The sequence below is a fragment of the Zalophus californianus genome, chromosome 10 (genome assembly GCF_009762305.2).
Source record: "Zalophus californianus isolate mZalCal1 chromosome 10, mZalCal1.pri.v2, whole genome shotgun sequence".
NCBI lineage: Eukaryota > Metazoa > Chordata > Mammalia > Carnivora > Otariidae > Zalophus > Zalophus californianus.
Window position 1 is genome coordinate 28,864,128 of NC_045604.1, and position 27,528 is coordinate 28,891,655.

Here is a 27,528-nt window from a genome sequence, read left to right on the forward strand (position 1 = left end):
CAAAGCCCACTGGTTGGCGTGGCCCGGGACACGCCTTCCCCGGAGCGGAACAAAACGGGGCGCGGGCCGGGCGCACCCAGTCGCCGCTTCCGAGAGCGTTCCCGCCCGCGCGCGCCGCTCAGCCAGCTGCCAGGTGAGTGCGCCCGGGGGGGGCGCACGGAGGGGCCCCGGGGCCGCGCGTGCCCGGCCCGTCCGTGCGGCCCCCGGCCCGGCGCGGCACCCCCGCGGCGCCTGCCCGATTTCCCCGACCGCCCGGCACGGCTGGGGCGCTGCGGGGCGCTGGAAGGAAAAGCGGTGCGGCCAGGCGGCCGTCCCGGGCCGCGGGAGTGGGACAGGCGGCCGCACTTAGCCCGAGCAGCGCTCCCGGCTCGGGGCGTCCTGGCACAAAGGGCTCCTGCGTGCGCCTGACCCGGGGTGACCCGGCTCCCCCACCGCCTGCAGGTCTGGCAGCAGAACAATCCGCGATTCTGCGTGCCACTGACGCTCATTGTACGCAGGGGGATGAGGGCATCCGTGCCACCCCCTCCCTCACCCTCCTGCTCTGGGAGGAGAATGTGCCCGCGGGTGGGGTGGGGAAACATCTGGCTTCAGGGCCCAGCCTGGGGCCTCTGTGCTCTGAGCTCAGGTGTCAGTTTTCACTCTTCCTCGAGAACCAGATGGAACATTTCACCTGCCCCCACCCCCAAGTCTTGGTGCTAGGTGGGGACGATTATGCCCCCCGCCCCCGTCAGTGTTTGGTGGCCTCAGTCTTTGAAGGCTGGGGAGCAAGAAAGGAGCTGGTGTTGGGCAAATTTAAAGTAAGTGGCAATAGGTTCCCCCCCGAACTACCTCTGAGGCAGGTGTCGTATCCACTCACACAGGCCGGGGAGTATCCTGCAGGGTCTTGGTCCCTGTGCTGTTGTGAGCTAACCAGGACCTGGGTCTAGGCTGGGGGCAGGAGCCTGGGCTTGGCCCCTCCCTAGCGTCCTGGGCTCCAGCCACCCACCCCCTGCTCCATGGTGGTGAAAGAACCAGCAGGGCCTTCCCTCCCTGGGAGGGCTCTGCGTTGGGATCCAGTTGCAGTGGCACAGAGGAGATCCACTGGGCACCGGTAGAAAGCGTGTCATGAAGAGGCAGCCAGTCATCTCCATAAGAGATTGCTTGGAAGGCAGACTGGCTCAGTCTTGACAGTTGGATCTGCCACTGAATAGACTGGTGACCTTGGACAAGTGAATTAACTTCTCAGTGCTCAGTGCTTTCCTTTGGGGATGGTGCTTTGGGGATGTATTGCATAGGGACATGAAACACAGCAGCGCTCAATGACTGTCTTCTCTCTTGTCCTCCCCCTTCCTTCCCAGAAGCTGAGGAGGCTGCACGTGCTGGCCGTGTCTCAGGCATCTCAGAGTGCAGGTTCTGGGATTTGGGGACAGGGGTGCTGAGCTTCCCTAGCTCTCGCTCAATAGGTGCCTCCTGATTCTCTAGCCAGGCTCTGACTCAGGAGCCCAGGGTCATCTCCTTCAAGAGAGATAGTGCTCAGCCCTCCACTGCTCTCAGGCAGTTGTCGTCCCATCATTGCTGAGGGCAGCCTTGCACGGCTCACAGCTTCCCAGGGAATGACCCTTTGCCTCAGAGAGGATATCCGGGGTGGGGACAGTTAGACCAGGAAGGAAGTTTATCCTGCAGAGGGTGTGGTGTGGGCTGCACGAGGGGGAAGGGGACACTGCCCAGTACGGAGGGTCTTGGGGGGACGGGATGCAGGGGAGAAGCTCAAGAACAGGCCCACCAGCTCTGCAGCGGAGCTGCTAATAAAGTGTGGAAAACGGGTGCCACAGCCTTTGGCCTCTGGTCTGCCCCAGTACCTTTCCTCCTGGCCCGGGTGTTTCCTTTTTGAATTGTAAACATCTGCCTCTGGAGCCCGGCAGTCCTCCCTGGAACAGAGTGGCAGCCTGGGAGTGTAGCGTTGACGCGTGGAGGGTGGTCAGCAAACATTTGGTGAATGAAAGGGGTAGATACAGGCTTTTAGCTGAGTGGCCCTACTGGACGCTCATAAACCTTGCAAATAGTTTTTCCCTGTGAGTAGTACTGAGAACCAGGTGAGGGGGGAAACAAGAGTTTTTATCGACTGTGGATCTCCTGATGGGGAGAGGAAACCGGGAAGGCTTTTGTGATAGATTGCCAAAGTTTTAAATATTCATGGAAACCCAGCTTATGGTGAAAAGTGGGTTTGCTTGAGGACTGAAGAGTCCTGCATTAAACATTTTGAGGTGCCAGTGAGGTCTTCTAAACAAAGAGTTGCCAGGGAGAACAAAAGGACCTTTTCTCCAAGTCAACCATCTGCCCTTACTTGGGCATATTGGCAAATATCTAGAGAGTCACAAAACTGAACAGTAAGTGTTAGAGTTGGCCTTCCCTTAAGGTAATCATAAGCAGATACTGCACTTACCATGTGCCAGAGATGGGCCTAAGTCCTTCACGTGTATCATCTAGAACAATCTAATGCTCCCCATTGTACAGATGAAGAAACTGAAGCTCAGGGTGACAAGGAACTTGCCCAGTAGCGCAACTGGTTAGTCATGGAGGCTCCATTCAAACATAGGCAAACTCCTTCCAAACCCATGCTCAGTGATTGTGTTATTATTTTTCTTTGCTCCTGTACCTTTCCGATTTCTAGATCAGTTAGTAAGGAACTATCTGCCATTTATGAAATACACTTTACAAAGTGCTTTGCTGTGGCTTATAAAGTACTTAAGGAAGATACAGCTTTGCTCTTGTGAACGTGGACGGAGGCAGGGTTAGAACTCGTGACCTCTAGGTCTCCACTCTGCTCCATGGCCAGGGAGGAGAGACACCCCTGGATGTTAGGTCCCAGATCCTAGTGGGTAGGCTTCCACCAGGTCTGATGCGTGCTTGAATTTCCAGGTCAGGTTTGCAGGAAAGAAAAGAAGCCTGGAAAAGAGACTGCTTGAGAAAAAGACACACACACACACACACACACACACACACACACACACACTCAGCAGCTAGCTGTGGGTAGGGAGGATGGGGAGAGGGGGTGCTGGGTACTAGAGGCTTTGCCTGTGGTTTCCAGTTGTTAGGAATTTCTCTGGTAATGACGTGGCTGGACTACGCAGCTCCTCAGGAATTTGTCTGACGTCGGCATTGAGTAATTCCCATGTATGGTAAAGTGTGTAAATACGGAGGCAGTTAGCATTTCCAGACTCTGGCATTTCCAGTGCTTCCCCAGGGCCAGAAGGCTGCGTCTGCCTCCTCAGTAGTGACAAAGGAGGAAGGAATAGAAGGTTTGCAGGCTGGAGCATAGGCTCAGCCCCGAGCAGGCAAGCAGACCCTCCCTCTCCAGTGTGCTGGGGTTCTTTATGCGGGGATTGCGGTGGCGTGGGGATGGAGCTTCCTGTGAAGTCAGCTGCAGACAACCTGTTTGTATGAGGTCTAAGTGCTAATTTGGCTTTGCTTTTTAAAAATCAATCCAGGAAACATCAGTCAGACCTTTCAGCATGGGACCACAAGTTGTTACCACTCTACATTGACATCACTCCAGAAAAAAACCAAAGAAACTTGATCTGTTGAGTAGCCTGTGAGGCCTTATTATACTATAGGATTTCTTGTACTAGTCTTGAAATATTTTTTAAAAAATCATAGACCCTCCTGCTCTTCTACCTTGGTTGACCTTCAGATGTCTGAACTCCCAAGGGTGGAGAGCTCTGCGGGGAAAGGCATTACAAGACAAGCAGGAGGGGCATAGCACTGTACTTGTCAGCTCACAATCACGCGAGGGCCATGGACATGGATGTGGAAAGAGAACACTCCTGCCACAGAGAGAGGGCTGAGCTTGAGTGACAGTCAAGTTCTGGGGTACCGTGGGGCCTGGAGTGATCATAGCGCAAAGATGCCGCTTAGCCGTGCCATGGGCAGGGTTGTGAAGGAATCATGTAGGGGCTGTGGGAAGCTGGTGACAAATTGGCATTTCTTTATTGACCATCAATCCCTCTCTCAGTGACCATTACTTTCAGGGGAAGTCTATTTCCTGGGTTTTCAGGTGTCACCTCTAAGACATGGGTTCTGAACCCTGATCAGCAGGGCCCCCCCTTCCCTCTCTCTCCTTGGCTGCTCTCTTAATGTGGGGGCGTGGAGGAAGAGGCTGAGTTGCAGGGTTGGATGGGATGACAGCTGTCCTGTGTACCTGGCTCAGGTAATGTAAGCAGTGCATTTCTAAGTCGACAAACACCTGACAGGTCTCTACCAGACCAAGTGGGTGGGGACCTGAGCTCTGGGCCCAGAAGTCGCTTTTTGACCCTAAGGAATAGGAGTTTTTGAAATGGGAGAGTTGGGATTTTTCCACTGCAGAAATAAAGACAAGGAATGGTTTGTCAAATCAGTGGTTTGACGAGGCTTTCCTTCGGGCACTTGTGGCCAGTTGTTAAGGATTATACGTCTCTGAAATGGTTCCTTCGGCTTGAAACATGATCACACTGAACCCATCACCTCATCCCGACTTTCATGACATTTGTGCACATGAGGGCCTGTGCATTTCTCTCCTGCTATGTGAGCGGCCATCTTGAGTCCCTCTTCTCAAGATTGAGATCTGGATACAGTTCTTTTTTTAAAAGATTTTATCTATTTATTTGACAGAGAGAGACGCAGCGAGAGCAGGAACACAAGCAGGGGGAGTGGGAGAGGGAGAAGCAGGCTTCCCGTGGAGCAGGGAGCCCGAAGCGGGACTCGATCCCAGGAACCTGGGATCATGACCTGAGCCAAAGGCAGACGCTTAACCGACTGAGCCACCCAGGTGCCCAGGATCCTGACATTTTAGGTAAATAGCTGACCAGATGTTTCTAGCCATTCAGCAGAAAATTCAAGCCCTATTCTCTTTTGAGATTAGCAACATGGTGAAGTAGGCCAAATCAGAACACAGACCTCAATTGCCAATGGGAATGTAACTCTCTGAAACCCACCAGGTGGAGAATATGATTACAGAAGATAGCAATGCTTCTTGAACACCAAGAGCAATACACAAAAGAACTTGATATAAAGACACAAGCCTCTGCTTGCCTCTCAAGTTGCCAGGGCAGGGGGGTGGCAGGGACTAAAGCCCAAAGAAGGGCAAGTCGCTTGTCTCGTGTGCTGGGCTGACAGATGAGTCAGGAAGTCGTGGTCCCTGTTTGGCATGTTATTCCTCAAGCCTTGTGCCTTCCAGATGTGCACTAGCTGGGAAGGATGGTCAACATCTGGCCCCACAGCTGGTGAGAAGCTTGCCTGGGCCAGCCCTGTCAGTGGTGATCAGCAGATCTGGCCTGGCACCGTGCTGTCACTTCCATACATTCTCATTGCCTCCTCCGAGTGGGGGTCTGAGGGAACCAGTGTATAGGCCGCCTTAGACACGAGCAGACTGAAGCTCAGAGAAGAAGGGACATTGCCCAAGATCATTCAGCCAGGAATGGGTGACTCCAGACCCACTTCCCTCACCACTGAACACCCCCACCTGAACTCAGACCTGGGGAACTTTCCTCCTCAGAGTCTCCCATGGGGTGTCGGACAGTCAGAACTTGAGATGAAGCCAGGTGTCCCTCTAAGTACTCCAGAAACTCTGAGAAATGGGTTTCCTTTTAAGGCAATCAGCCTCCTGATAGATAGCTAGAATGTGGCTGTTAGAAAGAAGGGGCTGAGCAGGAGGTCGGGGGTGGGGTGAAGAGCGCTCCCTGCCCCTTGTAGGGAAGGAGGTGGCCGGGGCTCCCTCCAGCTGAGACTCTTCCCCACAGGCAGGTCCCCTGGAGGGGTCCTCTTGTGGGCAGAGGGGATGGGGGGGCCCATCCACAGGGGCAGCCTGGGACCCTTCCAGTCAGTGAACAGCCACTGTTTTTTATCCCAAGGTGCTGGAGCCCTTGTTCCTCCACTGGGCTCCCGAGAGGAGACCCCCAACGTCATGGCCAGGCTCGAAGGATGGCACAGCCCAGAGGCATCCCAGGCAGATTTTCCTCACTGGCAGGTCCTTGGGTTTCACCCATTCTCCGCCCATGTTCCCGTTTCCCCGGGGCCCTGCTGGATGTGGGCCCCTGACGTGGAGCCAGGGAGAACAAGGAGAGGCCTGTGTGGAGCTGTGGGTCTCCCCCAGGGGGAGAAGGGCTTTGTATCTGGGAACAAAACACTGCTTGGAACTGGCTCCCAACCACATGGTTAGGGGAACTTTCCTCCCTTAGGGGTATTCCTAGGGGCACGGAGTGTGTCCCTACTAGTTCAGGGGGTTGGAAAGGGAGGAGAGAGCCAAGCATTGGTGTCTTCTATGCCTACTGTGTGCCGGCACTCTTATATAGGATGGGGCGACAGACTGACAGTTGGGGTGACAGAGGGCCCAGAGGTGGCTAAACCCTCATCGGAATCCAGTTCTGTTCTTCTCTGAGCCTTGTTTTCCTTATCTGTAGGGTGGGCGTATATTCCCCATCTCCAGGTGGGAAGAAAGGGATGATGTCCATAACCTGGTGCATAGCAGACATGCCGTCGATGGTAGTCTGTCGGTTGGGGTTCCTTGGCTGCAGGAGTCCTGGAGGTGAGGCCTAGTCACCTCCTCAGAGGCAGAAGAGAACCTGTGGTGGCTCTAGATGAACACGCCTGTTTTTCCAGAAGCTTCCCGAACAGAGCTCCCCTCAGACGTCACTGCCTGTCCTTGAAGCCGCCACCGCAGGGGAATGGGATGGCCATGGTGGACCCCTAGAGCTGGGCATGGGAGCGCATCCCCTGAGTCACTCAGTGGAGGGTGGCTGGGGTTCTGCTACACGAAGGGGGGCAAGGGTTGATGCTGAGGCCGACGGCAATACACGTCACTCTTCTCACCGCACTGCCCTGCCCATCGTAGGGTTGCAGCCCTGAGCTCTTGCTCTACAAGGCAGCTGGCCCCTGGAATCTTCGGGGCAGAGTGGAGTGAGGGAATGAATGGTGGGATCGGGGATCTGGGAGCTCAGGCCCCTGTGGGGGTTATCTGAGGAGGGCAGAGAGAAGTCACGCGCCCATAGAGAAACCCTACCTGTGCGGGGCGTCGGTGATGTGCCGAAGCCTGAGGAGCTGTGGTCGGCGCAGAACCTGCGGAGGGGAAAACTGGCCTTGCACAGCGGTCCGTGGCCCGTCTAGACCCATGTGGAATAGGATGATGGGCCCCAGCCTCGGCCGTCCGCCTCCTCGCAGCCTCTCCCAGCTCTGAGCACAGGCACTGACTGAGCACTCCCGGCATGCCAGAGCATGAGCTCCGGGCGTTCTGGGAGCGAACACCACGATTCAATCACCAACCCCGCTGATGGGTGAGGCATGGTAACAGGAGACAGGGGGAAAAGGAAACTGTGCAGGGGAGAATCTCAAGGTGAGGGGTGTGGTTACCCTCAGGTAGCCAGCCGGAGGCATTGATGGTTTTTGAGCAGGGGGTGCCCTCCACAAAAAAGATCTAGAGCTGCTAGTGGGGATGGAAGAGGAAGGAGATTCCAGAAGCAGCATGACCATAATTGCTGTCTCTCTGGGGATGCATTCAATTGTAAAGTAACAGGCTTAAACCCATAGAGGGAATTTGTTGGTTTGTTTAACTGGAAAATTCAGAGATAGATTGACCTTTAAGTTTGGCTGAATTTGGTGGCTTAATGATGCATTGCAGACTCAGTTTCTTTTGTCTCTCAGCTCTGTCTTCCCTGCTGTCAGCTTCATCCCAGAACTGCCTGTCTCCCTTGGGACAACAATCTCAGAGCCCTCTCCTCACTGGGGGAAGAGGGACTTGTTTCCAGGAAGTTCTCTCAAAGGATCGGGATGCTTTTTCTTCCAGAGCCCCTAGAACTGCCTCCTCCTGTCTTACTGGTCTGAAATATATAGCTGGCCCATCTTTGAGCCAATAACCTTGGCTGCTTAGGTTAGGTCCAGGCCATGTGCCATGACTGAAAATCAGGTAGTTGCCAAGAAACAGGTGTATATGGCGTGGTGTCCTTTTCCAGGGGGCCGGCATGGGATGGGCTGCATGAGGGAGAGGTGAGGAGGCTGGGGTACGGTGGGGGGAAGAAGAACGGAGAGGAGAGAGTCTAAAGGGCTCAGCACTGGTTTTGGGGGTGAGTGGGTGAAAGGGAACTCACAGTAGGGTGCAGCTACGGAAGGGGGAAGAGCCCCTCGACAATCTCAGGAGTGGAATAATTCCTTTGTGATGGAGAGAATGGTTGTGGTACCATGAGCAAAAATGGAAAAGCTGAGAAAAAGAATAAGTTTGAGAAAAGGCAATGAGTTCAGGTCCATCACGTTGAATCTGAGGTACTCGTGGACCATCCAGGTGGAGATGCTCACTGAAATTAGATGTGTGAGCGGGAGAGGCCAAGGCCAGAGGGGTACGGAAGTTCTTGACAGAAGGGGGCCAAGGTGGGACCCAAGGGAACCCCAGCTTTTCAGATATGGGAGGCAAAGCAGAGGGAGTGAAAATGTGCCTGACAAAACCTTGCTGAAAATCCCCATGATCGTTGTGATATTCAAGCCCCAGTGACCGTGATGAGCCAGCACCACCCACACCACTTCCCCCCACGTTAAACCCTGCTTGTCAGCCTGAACACATTGACTGTGCACCTCTGCTGGGTTCTAGGCTCTGCTGAGATGCCCCCACATAGAGAACTTGGCCCTGGCTATGGTTTTCAGTATGAGAGCATCCATCATTCTTTCCTCAACTACTTCCTGATCGCCTATAGGAACACCTGTATGCCAGGTGCTGAGCAGGGTGTGGGGACTACGTTGTGAACATGACCTAGACTTTCTTCTTGAGCTGAGGCCTGTGTCCACAGTCAGATGGGAAGCTCTCCAGCAGTGGAAACCATGTCTCCCTCTGTCCTTGACATTGATTCTAGCTGCTACCACCAGGAAGTTGGGTTCTGGATAACACATCCCTGTTTTCAACATTTCCTGATACAGAAAACTGGTGAGTTTTCTCCTTAGGCTCCCTTGCGTCCTGAGGCAACAGCCCCCTCTGGCACGGTCCCCCTTCATTTCCAGCACCCTGCATCATCCTATACTCACCACATCCTGAGCTACCTCATCCCCCATCTTGTACCCATGGTCGCCTGTACCTTGCACAGGACCCCGCCCTCCGTGAACTTCTGTCATCTGCCTCCTCCAGTAACGTGTGTTGAACGGAGGAGTGAAATGGGAGGAGAGACGCTGACCCCATCAGCCTGAGGGGATCTCTGTTCTCCAAGTTTCCATGGCAGGTACCTGCTGTGCCGGTCTCTGGTGCATCAGTGCCAACCTGGAACACGGCCTCTCCTGCAGTCTTGGGCTCCTGCGTTAATAATAATTAGTGAATGCAGGGGCGCCTGGGTGGCTCGGTCGGTTAAGCATCTGCCTTAAGCTCAGGTCATGATCCCAGGGTCCTGGGATCAAGTCCTGCATTGGGCTCCCTGCTCCGCGGGGAGTCTCCTTCTCCCTCCGCCCCTCCCCCTTCTCGTTCTCTCTCTCTCACTCACTCTTTCAAATAAGTAAATAAAATCTTAAAAAAATACATAGATAAGATTTTTAAAAATAATAATAATTAGTGAACGCTAACTATAGGCCAGGCACTGTACCATGCCTTTGACGTGCCAGACCTCATTTTATCCCCAGAAAAAATCTGTGAAATAGCTTTTGTTTTTATCCTCATTTTACAGATGCAGAAATCAAGGTTTAGAAAGACAACTACCTTGCCCAAGGCACACAGAGCCAGTGAGTGGGGTTCAGAATTGGACCCAACCTGTCTGGTATCAAGACCTCAACTCAGAACCAATACCTAGAGCATCTCAAAGTTGGTCTCAGGCTGCCAGCTTTGGACTCACCTGAGGTGCTTATTAAAAATCCAGATTCCTGGGATGCCTGGGTGACTTAGTCGGTTAAGCGTCTGCCTTCAGCTCAGGTCATGATCCCAGGGTCCTGGGATGCAACCCCGAGTGGGACCGAGCCCCGCATCAGGCTCCCTGTTCAGCGGAGAGTCTGCTTCTCCTTCTACCCCTGCCCACTGCTCCCCCTGCTTGAGCTCTTTCTGTCAAATTGATAAATAAAATCTTAAAAAAATATCTAGATTCCTGTACTTCCCCTGGGGTCTTGGGTGGCACTGGTCAATCTGATTTTGCAGAAGCCCCCCTGCACTCCCAATTTTTGTTTTAAAGATTTTATCTATTTATTTGAGAGAGAGAGAATGAGCAGTAGGAAGGCGTAGAGGGGGGGAGAGAGAGAGAGAGAGAGAGAGAGAGAGAAGCAGACTCCCTACTGAGCAGGAAGCCTGATGCCAGGATGGATCCTAGCACCTGGAGATCATGACCTGAGCCAAAGGCAGATGCTTCACAGACTGAGCCACCCAGGCGCCCCGTGCACTCCCGATTCTAATAGGCTCTAAGGCTGGAGAACTGTGCCCTGTGTGCCTACCCCTTTCCCGCCCACCCCCCCGGCTTAAAAAAATTTCTGGTGAGCTGTATCTTACATATAAAGGAGCATATAATACCTTCGTGTATAGTTCAAAGAATAATTGTAAAGTGAGCCCCCATGGGACAACCCCCCAAGTTAAGAAAAAATATTGTCAGCGCCTTAGCAGCCCCTCTGGAGACCCCCACACAGCTCTGGGCCTTTCCCTGTCTCACAGGTAACAAGTCTAAGATAATAGTTTGTGATCATCTTCCCTTGCTTTTTCTTTATAACTTTTCCACCCGTGGGTTCATCCCTTGACAATATGAATTTTGTCTGTGAACCTCCCACAGATGATTTGTGTTTTGTGAATTCTAGTGTATCTGCTCTTTTGGCTCAAACAGACCTTGGTGAGATTCACCCCTGTTGATGCACGTAGCAGAGGGTTCAATGTCTTGCTTCCACAGCCTCCTTTGGAGAGCCCGGTATCTTATGCTTATTTAGAGTGCCTGGCCCCGCGCTGAAAATACAGCAGTGGCTCAGTGACTGTCTGTTGCTGGCACTGGGGCAGGAAGCCCCCGAGTGGCAGTCTGAGAAGGACGTGGAGAACCATCAGGAGGAAGTGCCCAGCCAGGACTGGGGGCCCCCACAGGTGCCCTGCCTGCCTCTTGCCATCCTCGGTCTGCCGGTGGCTCTTCCGTCACGGGCAATCTGGGTCTCCGGCTCCCCGTAAAACTAATTCCCCTGTCTGGGTCCAGTTTCAGGATGCCGAACTGGGGAGGAGGCAAGAAATGTGGGGTGTGCCAGAAGACGGTTTACTTCGCGGAAGAGGTTCAGTGCGAAGGCAGTAGCTTCCATAAATCCTGCTTCCTGTGCAGTGAGTATGCACCCCGGGCCCTGCTGCTGTTGCCGTGGGGACTGGGACAGGGCCTGTCCCCACAGGCTGGGCCTGTCAAAACCACAGGGGACGGGCCCCATGGGATGTAAACAGCTTGACATTTGGCTGGAGCACAGCTGGGGAGGGAAACACTTACAGGCCTCTTTGTTCCGCTCAGAAGCTGCTTTCTAAGGGGAGGAACTGGCTAGAGCTGGTGGGGGCGGCAGCCGCTCTGGAGCAGGGAGCCAAGCTTCCAGACTTGCTTAGGGAAACTTTCCACTCTGCTTTCTCTTTCTCTCCCTGCCACAATGCCATCATTTAAGAGGAAACCACTTTGGGCCCAAAGTTTTACCCAAATTTGAACCCAAATGATCCCTTGTTAAAAGGTGAGAGAGGCTGCAACTTTATGGGGACACTGAGCCTGGAAGAAGAGCTGGGTTCTCCCTTCTTCAGCCCCTCTGATGTGACCAGGCCAGCCTGGTCACTTCCCTCACCTCCCATTTTGCTCCAACAGCCTGGGATAAGAGGTCGATGAGCAAACAGATCTTTGACATCCACCCCCAGTAACCTGGAGCTGGCTCGAATCACAAGCCCGGGTGAGCAGGAAACCGGGCAACAGACAGCAAGCAGCTGGGAGCCGTCAAGTGGCTCCAGGAATCCTTGACCCCAACGGTGTTTTCAGAGCACCCAGGAAGCGGTGCCTCGAGGAGGCGCCCCTCCCCCCATTTCTAAATGATTTGGTTCACTGTGATCAGAACAGAGGGTCCTGGTCAGAGGAAGAGGAGTTTTCCGTGAGGGCAGACAGAGCCGGAGGCTGGGGAATGTCTTAGTTAAGTCCTGGGTTTCTGGAGCCAGTCGGGCAGAGTTTGAATCTGAGTTCAGTTTTGGTTATCTGTGTGCTGATGAGCAAGTTACTCAGTTTCTCCCTAGTTGAGTTTTCTCAAGATTACAGGGGAGCTAATAATACTTACCTCATGGGGTTGTTGTGAGAACGAACAGAAAGAAGCTTGGAAAACAAAGTACTTAACGCAACTGTGAATGTTCGATAAATGATAGACACTGCCCTGGACACACACAGGCACGCACACACAGGCACGCACACGCACACACAGGCACGCGCGTATGCATGCACACGCACACACAGGCACACGCGTCAGCACACACATGCACACACAGGCACGCACACACGTGCTGCTGAGGGAGCTGCAGACAACATGGTGTGGTGACATAAAGGAGACCTCATAGCCCATCTGAGAGATCCAGGAAAGGAGGTCCCATCCATCCCGTATCACATGAAGCAAAGTTGGGAGTGTCCGTGGCCACTTTGTTCCCAGGTGATTTGTGATCCAGAGTAGGAACCAGATGGACCAAGGGCCACCTGGTCACTGGATGTTCACCAGATCTCTTCCGGGCCACCCAGCTGGGAGGCACCCAGCACAGGGCAGCAGGGGCCCTCCCCGCACCCTGCACAGCCAGCCGGAGTGGCCACCCAAGAGCTGCATCTGATGAACAGGAGTAAATGAGCCCCAGTGGGGCCTTGTTGGCCTGTAGCCCACAGAGGAGGCCGCAAACAGCGGCTTCTTGTTATCAGCAGTTTACTGCGCTTAGGAATTTTCAAGCCGTTTATTTTTTCAGAGGGTTCAGCATTGGCAGGAAGAGGGTCTGGGCTGCTGGGGTCCATAGGGCTTCTGTCTTTGCTCTCACATGTTGCTTAATCACTACAAGAGGCCAACTGAGAGGCCTCGGTCCTGCTCGTGGAGGAGTAGCTGTTGGTGGCAGTTGGGGGAAGGCAGGAATTCAGGGGGTGGCATAGGAAGAAGGGAGCAGGCCTAGGGCAGGGTGTGAAGGGGTGTGGAGGATTAGAAACAGCTGTGGAAAGTCAGGCTGGGGACCAGGCTGGGAGGGGGTGTTATGAAAGTAACAGCATAGGGAGCAGTCTCGTGTCGCCCTGGGGTCTCCAGGCCAGCCTTCTGGGTATCCGAGCTCAGAGAGCTCCCGGCAACCAGGTGTCTCCACAGCTTGCCGATTCCTGGTGCCAGAACAGCACTGAGCACACAGCAGGTTGTTGATGATTTGTTTATCGATGGAAGGAGCATCGCTTCTCTCTTTCAGAGCAGTGGGTGATAAGTGTCCAGCTTGAATTCAAGAATTTAGAACGACACTGAGAATCAAAGGACGTTCCTTCTAAGTTTCTTCTGAAGGCGCTTTCCTTCCTAAGGCTCACAGAGTATGGGCCTAGGTGGCATTAGGGCCATAGTCCCTTTGCTGTCTGGGCCTCTGACCATTCGGGTCCTTGGCTCTGGCTTCTAGTCAGTGTGGCACCTACATTCCCTTTCCTGAGGGCCTGAGACAGACAGGTGGAAGACAGGAGGATGTAACAGAGTCAGGGAGAATGGCCTCTGCCCTGGGCTTGGCCTTTGACCTGGAAGCAGGAACAGAGAGGGCCTGAAGTCTACTCCGGTGGCCTCAGTAGGGGTGGCCAGTTCCTGCTAGCAGGCAGGAGAGCTCAGCTCTGCAGTTGGGGGCCCACCCTGAGGCTGCATGCCTTTCTCTGAACCGTAGCCAACTCCCTACTGGGCAGGTCAGGTTGAACAGCCAGCCCTGTGGAAAACTACACCTGGTCTGGCCTAATGGTGGTTGACTGATGAAATTGCACTGTTTTCCAGAACCCCAGTGCACAGGGGAAGCTCAGAGAAGCCCTGCACGCCCTCTGACACCAGAATCTCCTCACCCACAGGCTGAAGTTTGTTGTCAGTTTTCACCCTCTTGGTCCCACAGGCTTGGCCTCCTGAAAGGGACCTTAGGCAGTCAGAAAACAACCAGGTCTGGAAATCAGGCTTGGTTCTGACCTGGCCCTGCTTCTGGCTAATTCTGTGAGCTTGAACTTCTTTGTGGGCCTTGGTTTTCCTTCCAGAGAGAATCCCTCTCTGTTTTGTGGTGGGGTGAGGGGGCCTCTGACCTCTCACCTGGGACTGCCTCTTGCGCATATTTCAAAATAGCATCAGAAGACCTCACTGAGCCTGTGGCATCTGGAAGGACATTTTTCCAACAAATGCATAACTAACCATACCTAAGTCTTTTTTTTTTTTTTTTTTTATCTTAACATCATTTGGTAGAAATTTATTTAGGCCTTCATTCAAAATTCCCCTCAGTTGAGTTTTTGGTAGAGCCTCCAGGTGACCAGACTATATTGCCTGGATGGAGGTAGAAGGGTGGAGGGCCTGGGTAAGGTGTTGAAGGTGGGCCATGGTGGGCAGGAGGGCCAGGGGGAGAAAAAGCAGGGCAGAAACTGGCAGGGTGGTCTTCACACCAGATCTGGAAGTCAGGGCTCCGTTGGCACTGCAGGGAGCCGCCTGGACGTTAACGACTGGTGGGCCCTGCTGTCTCCTCTGGGCTGAGCTCTTGGGTCTCCTGCATGCAAGGTCATTCAAAAGAGACCTCTGTTTCCCCAACTGTTCTTGTCTCTGCTTTCTGCCTTCCCTCTGGTTTTGGAATTCTCAGTTCAACTTGGGTCTTACAGGAAGCAATTCCAGGCCAACTCCTGACTTCCCGCCCTAGAAGGGAATGTTGGAGCCCTTTGGCTTGTTGTTCCCTCTCCCTCCTCGCCAGGAGCTAAACCCCAGGGGAGGTGGTGGGAAGGTCCATATTTGGGCTGCCCAGAACACTGGAATGGGGTGAGGATCTCAAGGGGGGGACTAGAGGGCCCTTATTTAGTCTGAAGTCTGCAACCTGGGGCTCAGGGTAAGACGGGAGCTGGCAGAGGGCCAGACCCATTAAAGGCACGAGGACTGCAAGTTGTGCGGAGCTGAGCTGAGAGCCGGATCAGGGGGAGGTGAGAGGCGTGGCTCCTCTAGTGGTTTCTGGAAGGCTCCCTCTTCAGAAGGACGTGTTTGAGTCTATGGTCCAGTTGGGCGCACCCAATCTCCGTAGTGAAGGTATCACAGAACCAAACTGGGACTGTAGGTTAAGACCTAAGCAGATAGGGTGAGGATGAGCCTCTTGAGAGAAGTAGGTGGGGGTTGGGAGCATATGATCTCCTGAGGCCTGGGCCTGTTCTTCCTCCTCCCTTGTGTCCCCGTGATAGGAACTTTACATGATACTAATAAGAGTAGCCAACATTTATTATGCACCTACTGTGTACAGGGTATTGGGCTAAGTACTTTACACGTAAGATCTTATTCAGTTCTCCCCGCCACCTTTTGGGGTAGATATTATTGTCTGCATTTACAAAAGGAGACCCGGCTGGCTCCGTTGGTAGAGCATGCAACTCTTGATCTTGGGGTTGTGAGTTCGAGCTCCATGTTGGGTGGAGAGATTACTTAAAAAAAAAAAAAAATAAATAAAGACAAACAAACAAAACCCCCGAAAAGAACCAAGTGGAGAGATGGAGGCTAGAAAGGGAAAATAACCTGCCCATCACACAGAAGTCACATAGCTGGAAAGAAAGAGAGTTGAGATTTGATTTTGGGCAGTCTGACTGCCATGACCCCAGGCTCCGACCATCTCACTCTGGATGGCTGGGCACAGCCCCCCCCCGCCCCCGACAGGCACAGGAAAGTATATCGAACTCACAGGCTTTCTGAAGCTCATCCAATTCCAATTGGTGATACCCTAGAAATCAGGAGTTCTTCCGAGTCTGACCTCAGGTCTTCCTAAGACAAGCTGGTTCCTGAGATCAGAACCTCCAGATACTGTTGTGATTAGCATATCCTGCATCTCACGTCAAGGCCCACCATGCTGGGTACTTAGTAAATAAGAAACTTTTCTTTTCTTCGGGGTGCATCACTTCACCTGCGGCCCCAGCCCCCACAGGCACGCATGGATTGTTTCTTCAGGAGTCCATTGCTGGAGGCAGGAAAACCCGGACTGTCTTTCTTTCTTTTTTCTTCTTTCCTGTTGGGATACATTGTCAGGAGCAGAGCGAAGGCCCTCAGGTTTCCTGTGGCTTGGGGTCAGCCTAGGCTGTGGCCTTGGATGATCCCTGGGGTGCACCACAGCCTGGCGAGGGCTGAGGGTGAAGAGGACGGAGGAAGGCACACGTGGGCTCCTGCGAGAGGTGGCTCAGCCGACCGGCATTCCTAGAATGAGGCCACGAAAATCCCCTCCCTCCCTGCTCCCAGCTCCTTGGCCATCTGACTTCCATTTCCACGCTGCTCCTGGAAGATCAGGATATTCTCTCTCAGAGTGCCGGGAGAGCTTCAGCGGTGGGGTGGGTGGGTGGCGGAGGTGTTGCAGTGAGCAAGGAGCTCCCCCCCACTGCCAGCTCACCATGCTCCCTTCCCTCCCCAGTGGTCTGCAAGAAGAATCTGGACAGCACCACCGTGGCCGTGCACGGCGAGGAGATCTACTGCAAGTCCTGTTACGGCAAGAAGTACGGGCCCAAAGGCTATGGCTACGGGCAGGGTGCAGGCACGCTGAGCACCGACAAGGGGGAGTCTCTGGGCATCAAGCACGAGGAGTGAGTACAAGAGTCTCGCCACCCCCTTCCTTGAGGTCTCCCCTCCCACCCCCGTGTCGCACACATTTGCAACCACTTCTGGTTCAGCCGTCGAAGGTTCAGAAAGCCATTGATCTCCAAGGAAGTCCTGGAGCCACCCACTGGGGGTCAGGCCAGTGAGAGTTCCTGAGGGTCCAGCGGGAAATAAAGCAGGCGAGGCTCCTCCCTGTGTGAAGAGTGCAGCCTATATTTACAGAGGGGTTAGAGTGTGGAGGGGCGCCAAGAATTACTTGGTCCAATGTCCTCTTTTCTCAGATGAGAAACCCCAGCCCAGGCTCAGTGGCCTGGCCGGGGGTCCCACGGGCACAGAGCTGGGCTCAGAAGTAGCAACACCGCCCCAACTGCCTCTTTCTCTCACCATCTCTCACCCCTGCACTAAGGGGCAGCCATCTCCCTTCCTTGGAAATGTGGCAGGGTTTCACTGGCACCCACTGACCTCTGACCTGTTGAAACAGTGGCTATTGGCGGTCTGCCTGGCCAGCATCTTGACCTTGAGGGGCATGTACAGAAATGACAGATGAGTGAGCACATTTTAGCCAAGGTCATTGCCCCAGAGGGAATGATTTGTCAGCAGATTTCTCCTGGAAAGAATCTAATAGGCAGGCTGCAAGAATGGGGAACAGAGGAGGGCAATTCTTAGCAAATGAGCTGCTCCCTGATGCCTGTGTTTTAACTCAGTGGTGGAGGGCAGTAGGATGCTTCGGTGAAAACAGCATTGTGCTGAGCCTGGGTCTGTCCATCTGTAAAATGGAAGAGCACCCTGGAGGTCCTGGTTGGGAGAGCCGCCCCCTACTGGTGTGAGATGAAGGTGGGGTCATGGCCACACGGGGCCAGCCCTACTTGTCTCACCGCACGTCCTTGCCCACACAGGGCCCCTGGCCATAGGCCCACCACCAACCCCAATGCCTCCAAGTTTGCACAGAAGATTGGCGGATCCGAGCGCTGCCCCCGATGCGGCCAGGCAGTCTATGCGGCTGAGAAGGTGATTGGTGCCGGGAAGGTAAGGTGGCTTCCGGGGAGATGGGCTGGGGAGACGCCTTCTTAAAATGTGGGTTCTAGAACTTTATAAGTCGGTCCTGGATCTGATCAAGAGAGCGTGAGCACTGGGCTTTAACTCCCTCCCTTCTAGGGAAGGAATAACCCTTCGTCCCTGTGTGTTGCTTGTCCCTGTGCCTTCCAGTCTGCAAGGATTGAGGAAGGCACACATAGGCTCCAGGGAGAGGTGGCTTGGCCAGCATTCTTATTCATGAGGATAACAGGCCCACCACTGATGAAACTGATTATTAAATGCTTATGTGCAATTTATAGGGAGTTGTAAAGATCAATCTGATGCATTTCAAAGGAGCTACAAGCCCCCTAAAAGTATATGCAAAATTTTGTGGGAACATGTCTCTTTCTGGGAAGAAGATCCACAATTTTCATCAGATTTTCAAAAGGATTTGTGATCCCCAAAATGTTAAGAGCCACTGGAAAACCCACATACATTCCATATTGTAAGACCTGGATTCTGGGAAAAACATGTACATCCATGTACCCCCAGGGCAGAGATTTTCAAGGTTCAGGGCTGATCAGAGCCTCCTGGGACACTTTTGCAAACTATTTCTGACTGCCATGTATGCCTTCCCCTGTGGACCCCCAACCCCAGAGCACAATAGGAAGCACTGTAACAAGCCCCCGTCCCAGTGAGACAATCCCGCCTCCCAGAGAGGCTGCAGTGGAGAAGAGGCAGGAGAACTGGTAATCCACCAGACTAGTGGTCAGAGAATCATGGAAGAGGCATCCTCAGTCTATGGCCAGAGAGGCCCAGATGGAGGAGAGACTCGGCCAAGGTCACATAGCAAGCGTCTGGAACAGCTGAGCCAAGAGCCTGTCTGCAGCTCTTCTGGCTTTGGGTCTTGGCTTTCAAGTCTTTTCCACCTTGAGGAAGGGGCCCAGGACCAATGGATGGGGAACTGACACTTAGGCCACATCATCTAGACCATAGCAGGCTCCAACCTTGACAGTCACGGTTGGAGATAGGTATTATTATCCCCATTTTACAGGTGAAGAAGCTGAGTGTCAGAGGCATTAAGTTAATTTGCCCAGATCTTCCAGCAAGGCAGTGGCTGGACTAGGAGTCAAGCCCAGGTCCCTCTAACTCGGAAGCTCGTGCTGTTACCACTGTTAACTCTGCTTTGGGCCACTTAACCTCTTTGAACCCATTTCCACAGCTGTCATGAATCCTGGCACCATGATTAAGACCTTGGACCCTGGGGGCGCCTGGGTGGCTCAGTCAGTGAGGCGTCCGACTCTTGGTTTCAGCTCAGGTCATGGTTTAGGAATCGTGGGATCAGCCTGCTTTGGTCCCCATGGTCAGTGGGCAGTCTGCTTGGGATTCTCTCTCTCTCTCCTTCTGCCCCTTCCCCTGCTCACACTCTGTCTCAAATACATAAAATCTTCAAAATGACTATAAAAAAAAAAAAAAAGACCTTGGACCCTAGACAACCCTTAGTTTTGCCACTTATTAGTTGTGTAACTTGGGGCAAATTGTTTAACCTTTCTAAGCCTCCATCTGCATCTGTAAAGCGAAGCAAATGACAGTCACATCATACTAAGTTGTTTTGCAGAATAAAGGAGATACTGCACATGGGGCGCCCAGCACAGCCCCCAGTGCAGCGCCCAGGGTGTGCTCAGGACACGTTGGCCATTGCTGTTACTGTTGGTGCTATTGTTACTGTTATTGTGTACTTTGGGGGATTGTTGTGAGGTCAAAATGAAGATCCTTGCCATGGATTAAATGATATGAAAACGGGAGATATTAATCTTATTATGCAGTTGGTATCTTTTTCTGCTCATAGTGTCTCACTAGGAGATTCGAAAGTTATAAAAAATAGCTAAGAATCACTATGTTCATTACCCAGACAGGGTCTAAGTAAAGGCTGTAACTTCTGCGGGGTGGGGATAAGAGAATTTTATGTTCAAGCAGAAAAGGTTGGGAGAAGCTCCCACCTCTCTTTGGCCTTGGCCAGGAAAGAAATATCGAGGAACAGGGGTACTTTTGGGTGCTGAATGAGTGAGCAAAGGGATCCAGCTTATTTGGAGGGTGGGCAAGGCAACGTGAGGGGTGGGTGGTGGTCCGCATGCGCTTCAGCCCGGCTCGCTCGCGCCTGGGGAGCTGGTGTAGCAAACCCTGCTCCCCAGAGGAGAAGGCGAAGGCTGGGAGGCTCCTGAGGTGCTGGGAGGGCCTGCCTATCTCAGCTTTCTGGACTTTGCCGTCCGCTGTCCCCGAGGCCTGGGAGGAGGAGCCAGCGTGCATAGGTCAGGCAGCCAGGAAATCTGAGGGGATCCAGCTTCCTTTCTCATTCTCCAGCCCAGGCTGTGCTGAGGGACTCTCTTTGACCTTAAAAGGCCTTGTTTGGTCCTGCCCGCTTGCTGCCTGCCCCTGGCTTTCCCGGGTTTGCAGAGCTGTCTATACGTCAGGGGCCTAGCGTGCTCAGCTGTTGCTAACGGCAGCAGGGTGCTGAGAGGTCCTCGCGTCTGTGCTGGCTCCCATCACCGTGTGCAAACCCAGGCCCTCCTCTTCCCTGGCAGGCTCTCAGCAGGTTCCTCTTAGACCCACAAAGGGACTTCTGTGGCCCCTGGAGAAGCCGCACTCCTCAGGCCTTGCCCTGCTGAGTTCAGTGCACTTCACAGACCCCTTCTCCTTCCAGAGTAATACTCGATACGATTGGCTCTGGGCCTCCTCTGGGCCAGGCCTGTGCCAGGCACGTCACATTGCTCACGCGGTCTAATCCTCTCAGCCACTGAGCCAGGGAGATACCACCAGCCCCCTGTCCAAGAGGGAATGGTTTCCAGGCAAACAAGGAGCCCAGTGTTAGAACTTCAGGGCCCAGGCTGGCTCAGACGAATCCCAGTTGCAGTAGCCTGCACCGTGGCTGGGCACCAACCGTGTGTGGATATGCAGTTCTCACGACCATTCTGCAGGGTGGGCGGCGGGGGGGGGGGTCTCCCGGAGGAGGAAAGAGCAGAGGCTGTGCAGCTAGTAGGTGGCAGTTCCAGGACGAGCCTGAAGCCCATGCCCACACCGCTGATCCCCAGGCAGGATGGGTCTGGAGAAGGCTTGTGCATACCTGTGGAGGAAACAGCTACCCAGCCCCTCACCTGCCCTTTGTGGTGCAGCTGGTGCCACTCACCACCCAGCCATTGCAACACTTCCTTGAAGATGACGTGAGGTCGCGTGTGGTCCGTGGCCTGCTTCGGCCACTGCCTGGCCCCATGGGCCACGTCCTCCCAGCAGGACCAGCTGAGCAGACTTCGGGAGCGTCTTGAACACTTCCACTGTCATTATGTCAAGGGGAATGGGGCTGTGGGGTAGGGGACACCCTCGTCCCTGGAGGCAACATTAACTTTCCTTCCCTGCACAGTCCTGGCATAAGTCCTGTTTCCGGTGTGCCAAGTGTGGCAAAGGCCTTGAGTCCACCACCCTGGCTGACAAGGATGGCGAGATTTACTGCAAAGGTGGGTGGTTTCACTTCTAATGCAAGGGTCGAGAGGTCTGAGGGGGTAGGGGGCTAACCAGTTATGCCCTTGCTAAACGTAAACCCAGTTCCTGGCCTTGGGGTCAATTCCGGAGCTTCTAGTGTGACCCTTCACTTTACAGATGAGGAGACAAGCCCGGAAGGAAAAGGGACTTGGCCAGAATCATATGGCAGATACGGGCAGGGTGGGGCCAGGACCTGGCTTCCTAACTCCTAGTCGGATGCCCTGACAGCAGATAGTGTTTCTCCTATAATTTCAGCAGTAGGGGAAATGGCCATAATGTGGAGCCAAGATCTTCCTCACTACCAGGGTTCGGGGTGCTACAGAGGTGAGGGGCGCTGGGTGGATTTTGCTGCTCTGGAGGCCTGACCAGGTGCCCAGGGTGGAGGATCTTTGGTGGGAGGGCTGGGAGGTGTGGCCTGGGGGAAGAGGAGCCAGGCTTACCCCTTCTCTCTCGGCAGGATGCTACGCGAAAAACTTCGGACCCAAGGGCTTTGGCTTTGGGCAAGGAGCTGGGGCTTTGGTCCACTCTGAGTGAGGCTGCTGCCATCCACCTCACGCTGCTCACTCCTGTGCTTTTCATCGCCATTCCCTTCCCAGCAGCCTTGGCGACCTCCAGGATCCTTCCTCCCTCTCTCAGCCCTGCCACACATCACTAATGACTTGAACTTGGGTGTCTGGCTCCCTCTGGTTTGGAGTCTGCCTGAGATCCCACTCCTCTACGGGGCTCCCTCTTCCTGGGACCTGACACCATCACCAGCAGGAGACCTCAGTGTTTTAGTGCAGGTGGGACTGGGCCCTTCTCCCCACACCCCACCCCACAGTCCTCTGTTCTCAGCCTGTTAGGCTGAGTGTCCGTCATCAACCTGCCAAGATCCCTGAGCCCACATCTCGGATCCCAGAGGAACAGGAGGCCCAGGGGAGGGGGAAGCGGGAACAAGATGGGGCAGAGGAAGCTGGTGGTTCATTGGATTCTCCTCTGTGGGTAAGAGGGTGGGCTTCTTGGTGTCCCTCGGAATAGGCCTGGGGAGTTCCAGCTCGGGAATTCACTGTGGATGCAGAAGGGCATACAGACAGGGTCATGGACTATAGGAGCTACTTGCTTCTCTAGGCCTCTTGCCTCTGAGGCTCTGGGGACCCGGTGTCCTCCCCCTGGGGGTGAGGAAAAGAACTCAGCTCTGAGGAACCGAAGTCAGGATGTGGTCTGACCTCCCCAGGCATCTAGTTCCTTGTTTGGCAGAGGCCCGGATGAAACACCTCCCAACACACACTTTCATTTATCAGTGGCCCAAATCTGAGGGTAAATAGCTCCGCCCCGAAACCCGGGTCCCGAGGCTGTGGTGATAGCTCCTCCCTGTCCCAGCACAGACCAGGCCGGTGCCCTGTTCCCACCACTCCTGCTCGACCCTCAGATGTGGAGGGAGGCACACACAGCTTCAGGCTTCATCTGGACATCCCTTCCCTATGTGCCCAGTCCTCAGGACCTGCCTGCCCACTCGGGGCCTTGCCCCTGCCACCCCACCCTTCTCCAGGGACCCTTCTCTGGCCTCTTCACCCCCCATCCCTTGCAGGCCCCAGGTCAGGAGCAGCAGGAGGAAGGGGAGGGGCTGGGTCTCGCTGCTCCCAGTGACTGAAAGGACAACACTATATGGAGGAGTCACGTGGAGGGGCTGCAGGCCCGAGCTGTGTTCAAGCTGACTTCTCATCTGGTCAATAAAGCTCTTAGAACAGAACTCTGGCGTCCTGATCCCGTGTCTGTGAAGTATGGCGAACCACAGGGCTGGGAGGGATCATTCATTGGAGCCATCAAATTAGCAGGAGGTTAGGTGGAAGTAAATATGGTTTGTTCCTGTTTTTCTAAGGGCTGCTTACTTTCTAGTATCTGTTCTAACTGAACCACACTGCCCGGAATGACCCGACCAGCCCAGTCCTGCTGCCTTGCCCTGTCTGGCAACCCCCACTCCTACATCTGGGTGTGAAAACTGTGTGGGCTTTGGCATTTGAGGGGCTCAGCAAGGCCCCAAAGCTGTGCTCAGAACTTCTTCCAGCTTGGAAAACCCCAGAGCGGGAGGGGAACTCAGCCAGAGGAACTCTCATGTCACGTCCAGAAAGTTTACTTCTGCCCGGGAGGGATGGCATGGAGGGGCCTAGCTCAGCATGCTGCGAGGTCCAGGCCCTGTCTTAGTCTATTCTGGCTGCTGTAACAAAATACCATAGACTGGGTGGCTTATAAACAACAGAAATGTATTTCTCATAGTTCTGGAGGCTGGGAAGTCCAAGATCAGGCGCCGGCAGATTTGGTGTCTGGTAAGGGCCTGCTTCCTGATTTATAGCCAGCCATCTTTCTGCTGTGTCTTCACATGGCCGAAGAGACAAGGAAGCTCCCTGGAGCCTCTTTTATAAAGGCACCAATTCCATTCTTGAGGTCTTTGTCCTTAGGGCCTCATCACCTCCCAGAAGCCCCACCTCCAATGCCATCACCCTGGGGATTAGGTTTCAACAGATAAATTTTGGGGGGACACAAAATTCAGTCCATAGCATTCTGCCCAAACCCCCAAATTCATGTCCTTTTCACATGCAAAATACATCCATTCCATCCCAATCACCCCAAAAGTCTCACCTCTTTCCAGAATCAACTTTAAGTCATCGCAAAGCCTCACTCGGCGTCATCTACAGAAGATACGGGGGAGACTCCAAGTATGATTCATTGCAGGAAAATTTCTTCCCCAGCTATGAACTTGGGAAAAAACATGTTCTGTGTTTCTAAAATACAGTGGTGGTGTTGGAGGATTTTTTTTTTTCCTTTATTGCCCGCAGTTCTTGGTCATGCTGCTTCGAAAAATGAAGAGGTAGACCAGGTGAAGAGTAGTAGGCAGCAAAGCAAAGTTTATTGAGTGATAGTACAAAGCTCCCAAAGAGGTAGGGGGCCTGAGAAGGTTGCAGATTTGGCCTTTATGTCTAGGGGTTTTTATGGCTCATTGGCTGGCTGTGTTAATCTGATTACCCCTTCCTGGGCCTGTTACCCAATCAGGTTTTTATCACCTACCTATCTTGTGGGAAAGGGTGGAAGGCTCCTTCCAGAGTGGTGTAAAATCCTTTTAAGGGTGGTTTCCTCTTAGGGCGGGAGCCCCTTGTCCCTCCCTGCCTGTCTTTCTTCCAACTATCCTCCATTAGTGGGACACACATAGGATAGACAGTTCCTTTTTTTTTTTTTTTTTTAAGTAATCTCTATACCCAGCGTGGGGCTTGAACTTACAACCCCAAGATCAAGAGTTGCATGTTCTGTGGACTGAGCCAGCCAGGTGCCTCAGGTAGGCATTTCCATTCTAAAAGAGAGAAATAGGAGAGAAGAAAGAAATGATGGGTCCCAGGTAAGTGCAAAACCTAATGAAGCAAATTCCATTAGACCTTAAAGCTTGAGAAGAATCCCCTGTCTTCTGGACCCACTGGAGAGGCAACATCACTCCCATGGCCCAGCAGGGTGCTGCCTATGCCCCAACTCTCTGCCAGGGCCCACCCCTGTGACGGCTCCTGGTGGCCCCATTGTTTAAAACCTAGGTGGAAGAAGCCATGGCCCCCAAGCCCCTGTACTCGGGGGTCTGTGAGGGAAATGGCAGCCTTGATGATCCCTGAATCACCTCCTGGGTCATTCTTCCATTGTCTCGAATAGCACTTGGCTTCCGTTGATAAGGCTGACACATACTAATCTTACCACAAAGTCACTTGGCCACACCCTTAATGTTTTCGTTTTTTGCAATATGGATAGGCTGAGAATTTTCCAAACCTTTAAGCTATGCTTCCTTTTTGCTTAATAGGTCCAAGCTTTAGGTCATTTCTCTCTTCTTGCATTTTACTGTAAGCACTCAGAAGGAGCCAAGCGTATCTTCACCACTTTGCTTCGAGATCGCCTCAGGTAGATACCCAACTTCGTTGTTCACGAGTTCTACCTTCCACAAAACATTAGAATATGAACACAATGGAGCCAAGTTTGTTGCCCCTTTATAACGGGGATCACCTTTTGTCCAGGTTCCACTAACATGTTTCTCATTTGTTATCATGATGGCCTTTACCATCCATATTTCTACCAACATTGTGTTCAAAATTATTAGTCATTATTCTCTGAGATGACGGGGGTTTTCTCCAACTCTCCTTTTTTCTTTTTGAGCTCTCACGAGAATGTCCGCAGCAGTGTAGGTGTTTTCCTGGGGGACATTTCAGAGCTCTTCTGGCCTATATCCATTACCCAGTTTTGAAGCCACTTCCACATATTTCGGTATGTGTTACGGAAGCCCTCCACTTCTTGGTACCGATTTCTGTTTTTGTCGGTTCAGGCTGCTACAACAAAATATAAATCAGGTGGCTTATAAACAACAGAAATTTATTTCTTGTAGTTCTGGAGGCTGGGAAGTCCAAGATCGAGGTGCTGGCAGAGTCAATGTCGGTGAGAGCCGCTTCCTGGCTCCTAGTGGTCTTTCTACCCTGTCTTCACAGGTGGAAAGGAGGAGGGAGCGCTCAGGCTTCTCCAACAAGGGCGCTAATCCCATTCACCAAGTCTCCGCCCTCGTGACCTAACCACCTCCCACAGGCTCCACCTCCTAATACTTCACTTTGGGGGTTAGGATTTCAACATAGGAATTTTGAGGGGGACACAAACATTTAGTCTGCGGCAGGCCCCCACAGCCTGCCCCACGGAAGGTCGACCTTATCTGTAAATACAGAGTTCATCTGAGGTGTTGCAGTGTCCATCCTAGGGATGCCCAACAAAACACCAAGAAGCAGAGACTTGAACAACAACAGGCCTTGTATGCATAATGTCCAGATGACCAGATTCAACAGTGGCCTTGACAGACCCCTCTCCATGATTCTGGGAGTGGGACCTAAACATTTAAAGACCAATTAATGGTGCAGAACACTAGGTAAGTGCAAGGTGACAGGTAAAAGAGCTGGAGGAGAATGCTGCTGCAGGCTGTGAGTTCCCCCCATGCGGGCCAGGTCACATTCATCCTGATAAATTCTCTAGGTCCAAAGCAGGATGTTGCCAACGGGAAGTTTTCCAGGAAGGGTTTGTGTATGGGGGAGGATGGGTGGATGGATGGAAGGCTCTACAAACTGGGATCACGGTTGCCTCTGGAAGGGACCTATAGGAATGGCCAGGATGGGAGCCCTTAGGGCCCAAATCTGGAGATAGGCTGCCCCCTGCTGACTGCTGGAGGTGGGTGTTTGGCACCCCAGCACAAGGCCATCTTCCCAGCTAGCCTCTCCCGACACTAGCTGTCAAACTCTGGGACAGGGGTCTTCCAGAGCAGCCCCATGGTGGGGAAGATGCTGGACGCACCTCCTGGGAGTGAAACCGGCGTAAAGGCAGAGGGCTGTAAGCGGAGATGACTGGCCCGGAAGCACCCTCTGGACAGTGTAGGACGGGGTGGCGCGGGAGGGCTCCGGGGGAAGGGAGGGGGGGCCCCCGGAGGCCAAGGCGCCTTGGGAAACGGAGAGTCCCCCAGCAGGGAGGGGGCCCTTTATCCGCGCGCGCAGCGCTGGAGCTGTACCCGGAGACACCAGGTGGCGCTCTGAGGTCCGGGCATAAGGCGGGCGTTCCCTTTCTGCGGATCCCACACCCAACTCCTTTCCCCCTTGGCCCGGGGTACCTCGATTTGTGCAGCGAGAGGGCGCTGGCCTCCAAACTCCGGACAATAGTTTCTCACTGGGGGATTTGCACTCTGTAAGGCCCTGCGGTATATCCAACCGTAGACTTGACCCAAGGGAAGAGGGGGAGCAAGGATCTTTGCGTTCTCTAGGGTATTTTCTTTCCTCCTTTCTGCGATCGCTGAGCAAGGCGACCGCAGCGCCCTCAGGAGAAGCAATGCCCTGGATGCAGGATGGTCCTGATGTGGGAAAGAACTGCTTCTCCGGAGGGCAGGCCAGCCCAGCCCCCTGGGGCCTGCCTCCTCCACCAGCCCTTGCAACCTGTTTGGGTTACCTGAGGGGCTGAGGGTGGAGAAGGAACAGAAGGATCCATGGGGTAGGGATGCAGGGATGAGGGGGTTAGAGCTGCCGGTAGGTTTTGGGAATAATCTCTGAATCAAGGGCACAGAAATCCTTTCTCCGTGGGGGGCAGAAACCCAGTGAGGTCACGTTCTCCAGACCTAGATCAAGGCAGGAAGATGGTCAAGATCAAGAGAGATCGCTCAACTCATCTACTGGACGATTCTCCCTCCTTCCCCTGCTCTCCCCTCCCCTAACTCCCAGGCCATGCTCACTGAAAGGATGA

General features: G+C 53.6%; 1 protein-coding gene across 1 annotated transcript; it reads left to right on the forward strand.

Moving 5' to 3' along the window:
- On the forward strand, positions 1 to 22,993 carry CSRP1 (cysteine and glycine rich protein 1). Its single transcript, XM_027610956.1, has 6 exons — positions 1 to 133; positions 11,127 to 11,245; positions 16,535 to 16,703; positions 17,613 to 17,742; positions 21,146 to 21,239; positions 21,722 to 22,993. The coding sequence occupies exons 2-6, from the start codon at positions 11,134 to 11,136 to the stop codon at positions 21,796 to 21,798; spliced, it is 582 nt and encodes a 193-aa protein (XP_027466757.1). The 5' UTR covers positions 1 to 133; positions 11,127 to 11,133; the 3' UTR covers positions 21,799 to 22,993.
- Positions 22,994 to 27,528: the final 4,535 nt, after the last annotated feature.

Bases quoted from the DNA above. Each gene is read 5' to 3' on its own strand.
- CSRP1 (XM_027610956.1), top strand. From the start codon at position 11,134: ATGCCGAACTGGGGAGGAGGCAAGAAATGTGGGGTGTGCCAGAAGACG. The intron at 11,246-16,534 runs GTGAGTATGCAC...TTCCCTCCCCAG, and splicing joins TAAATCCTGCTTCCTGTGCA to TGGTCTGCAAGAAGAATCTG. The intron at 16,704-17,612 runs GTGAGTACAAGA...TTGCCCACACAG, and splicing joins CTGGGCATCAAGCACGAGGA to GGCCCCTGGCCATAGGCCCA.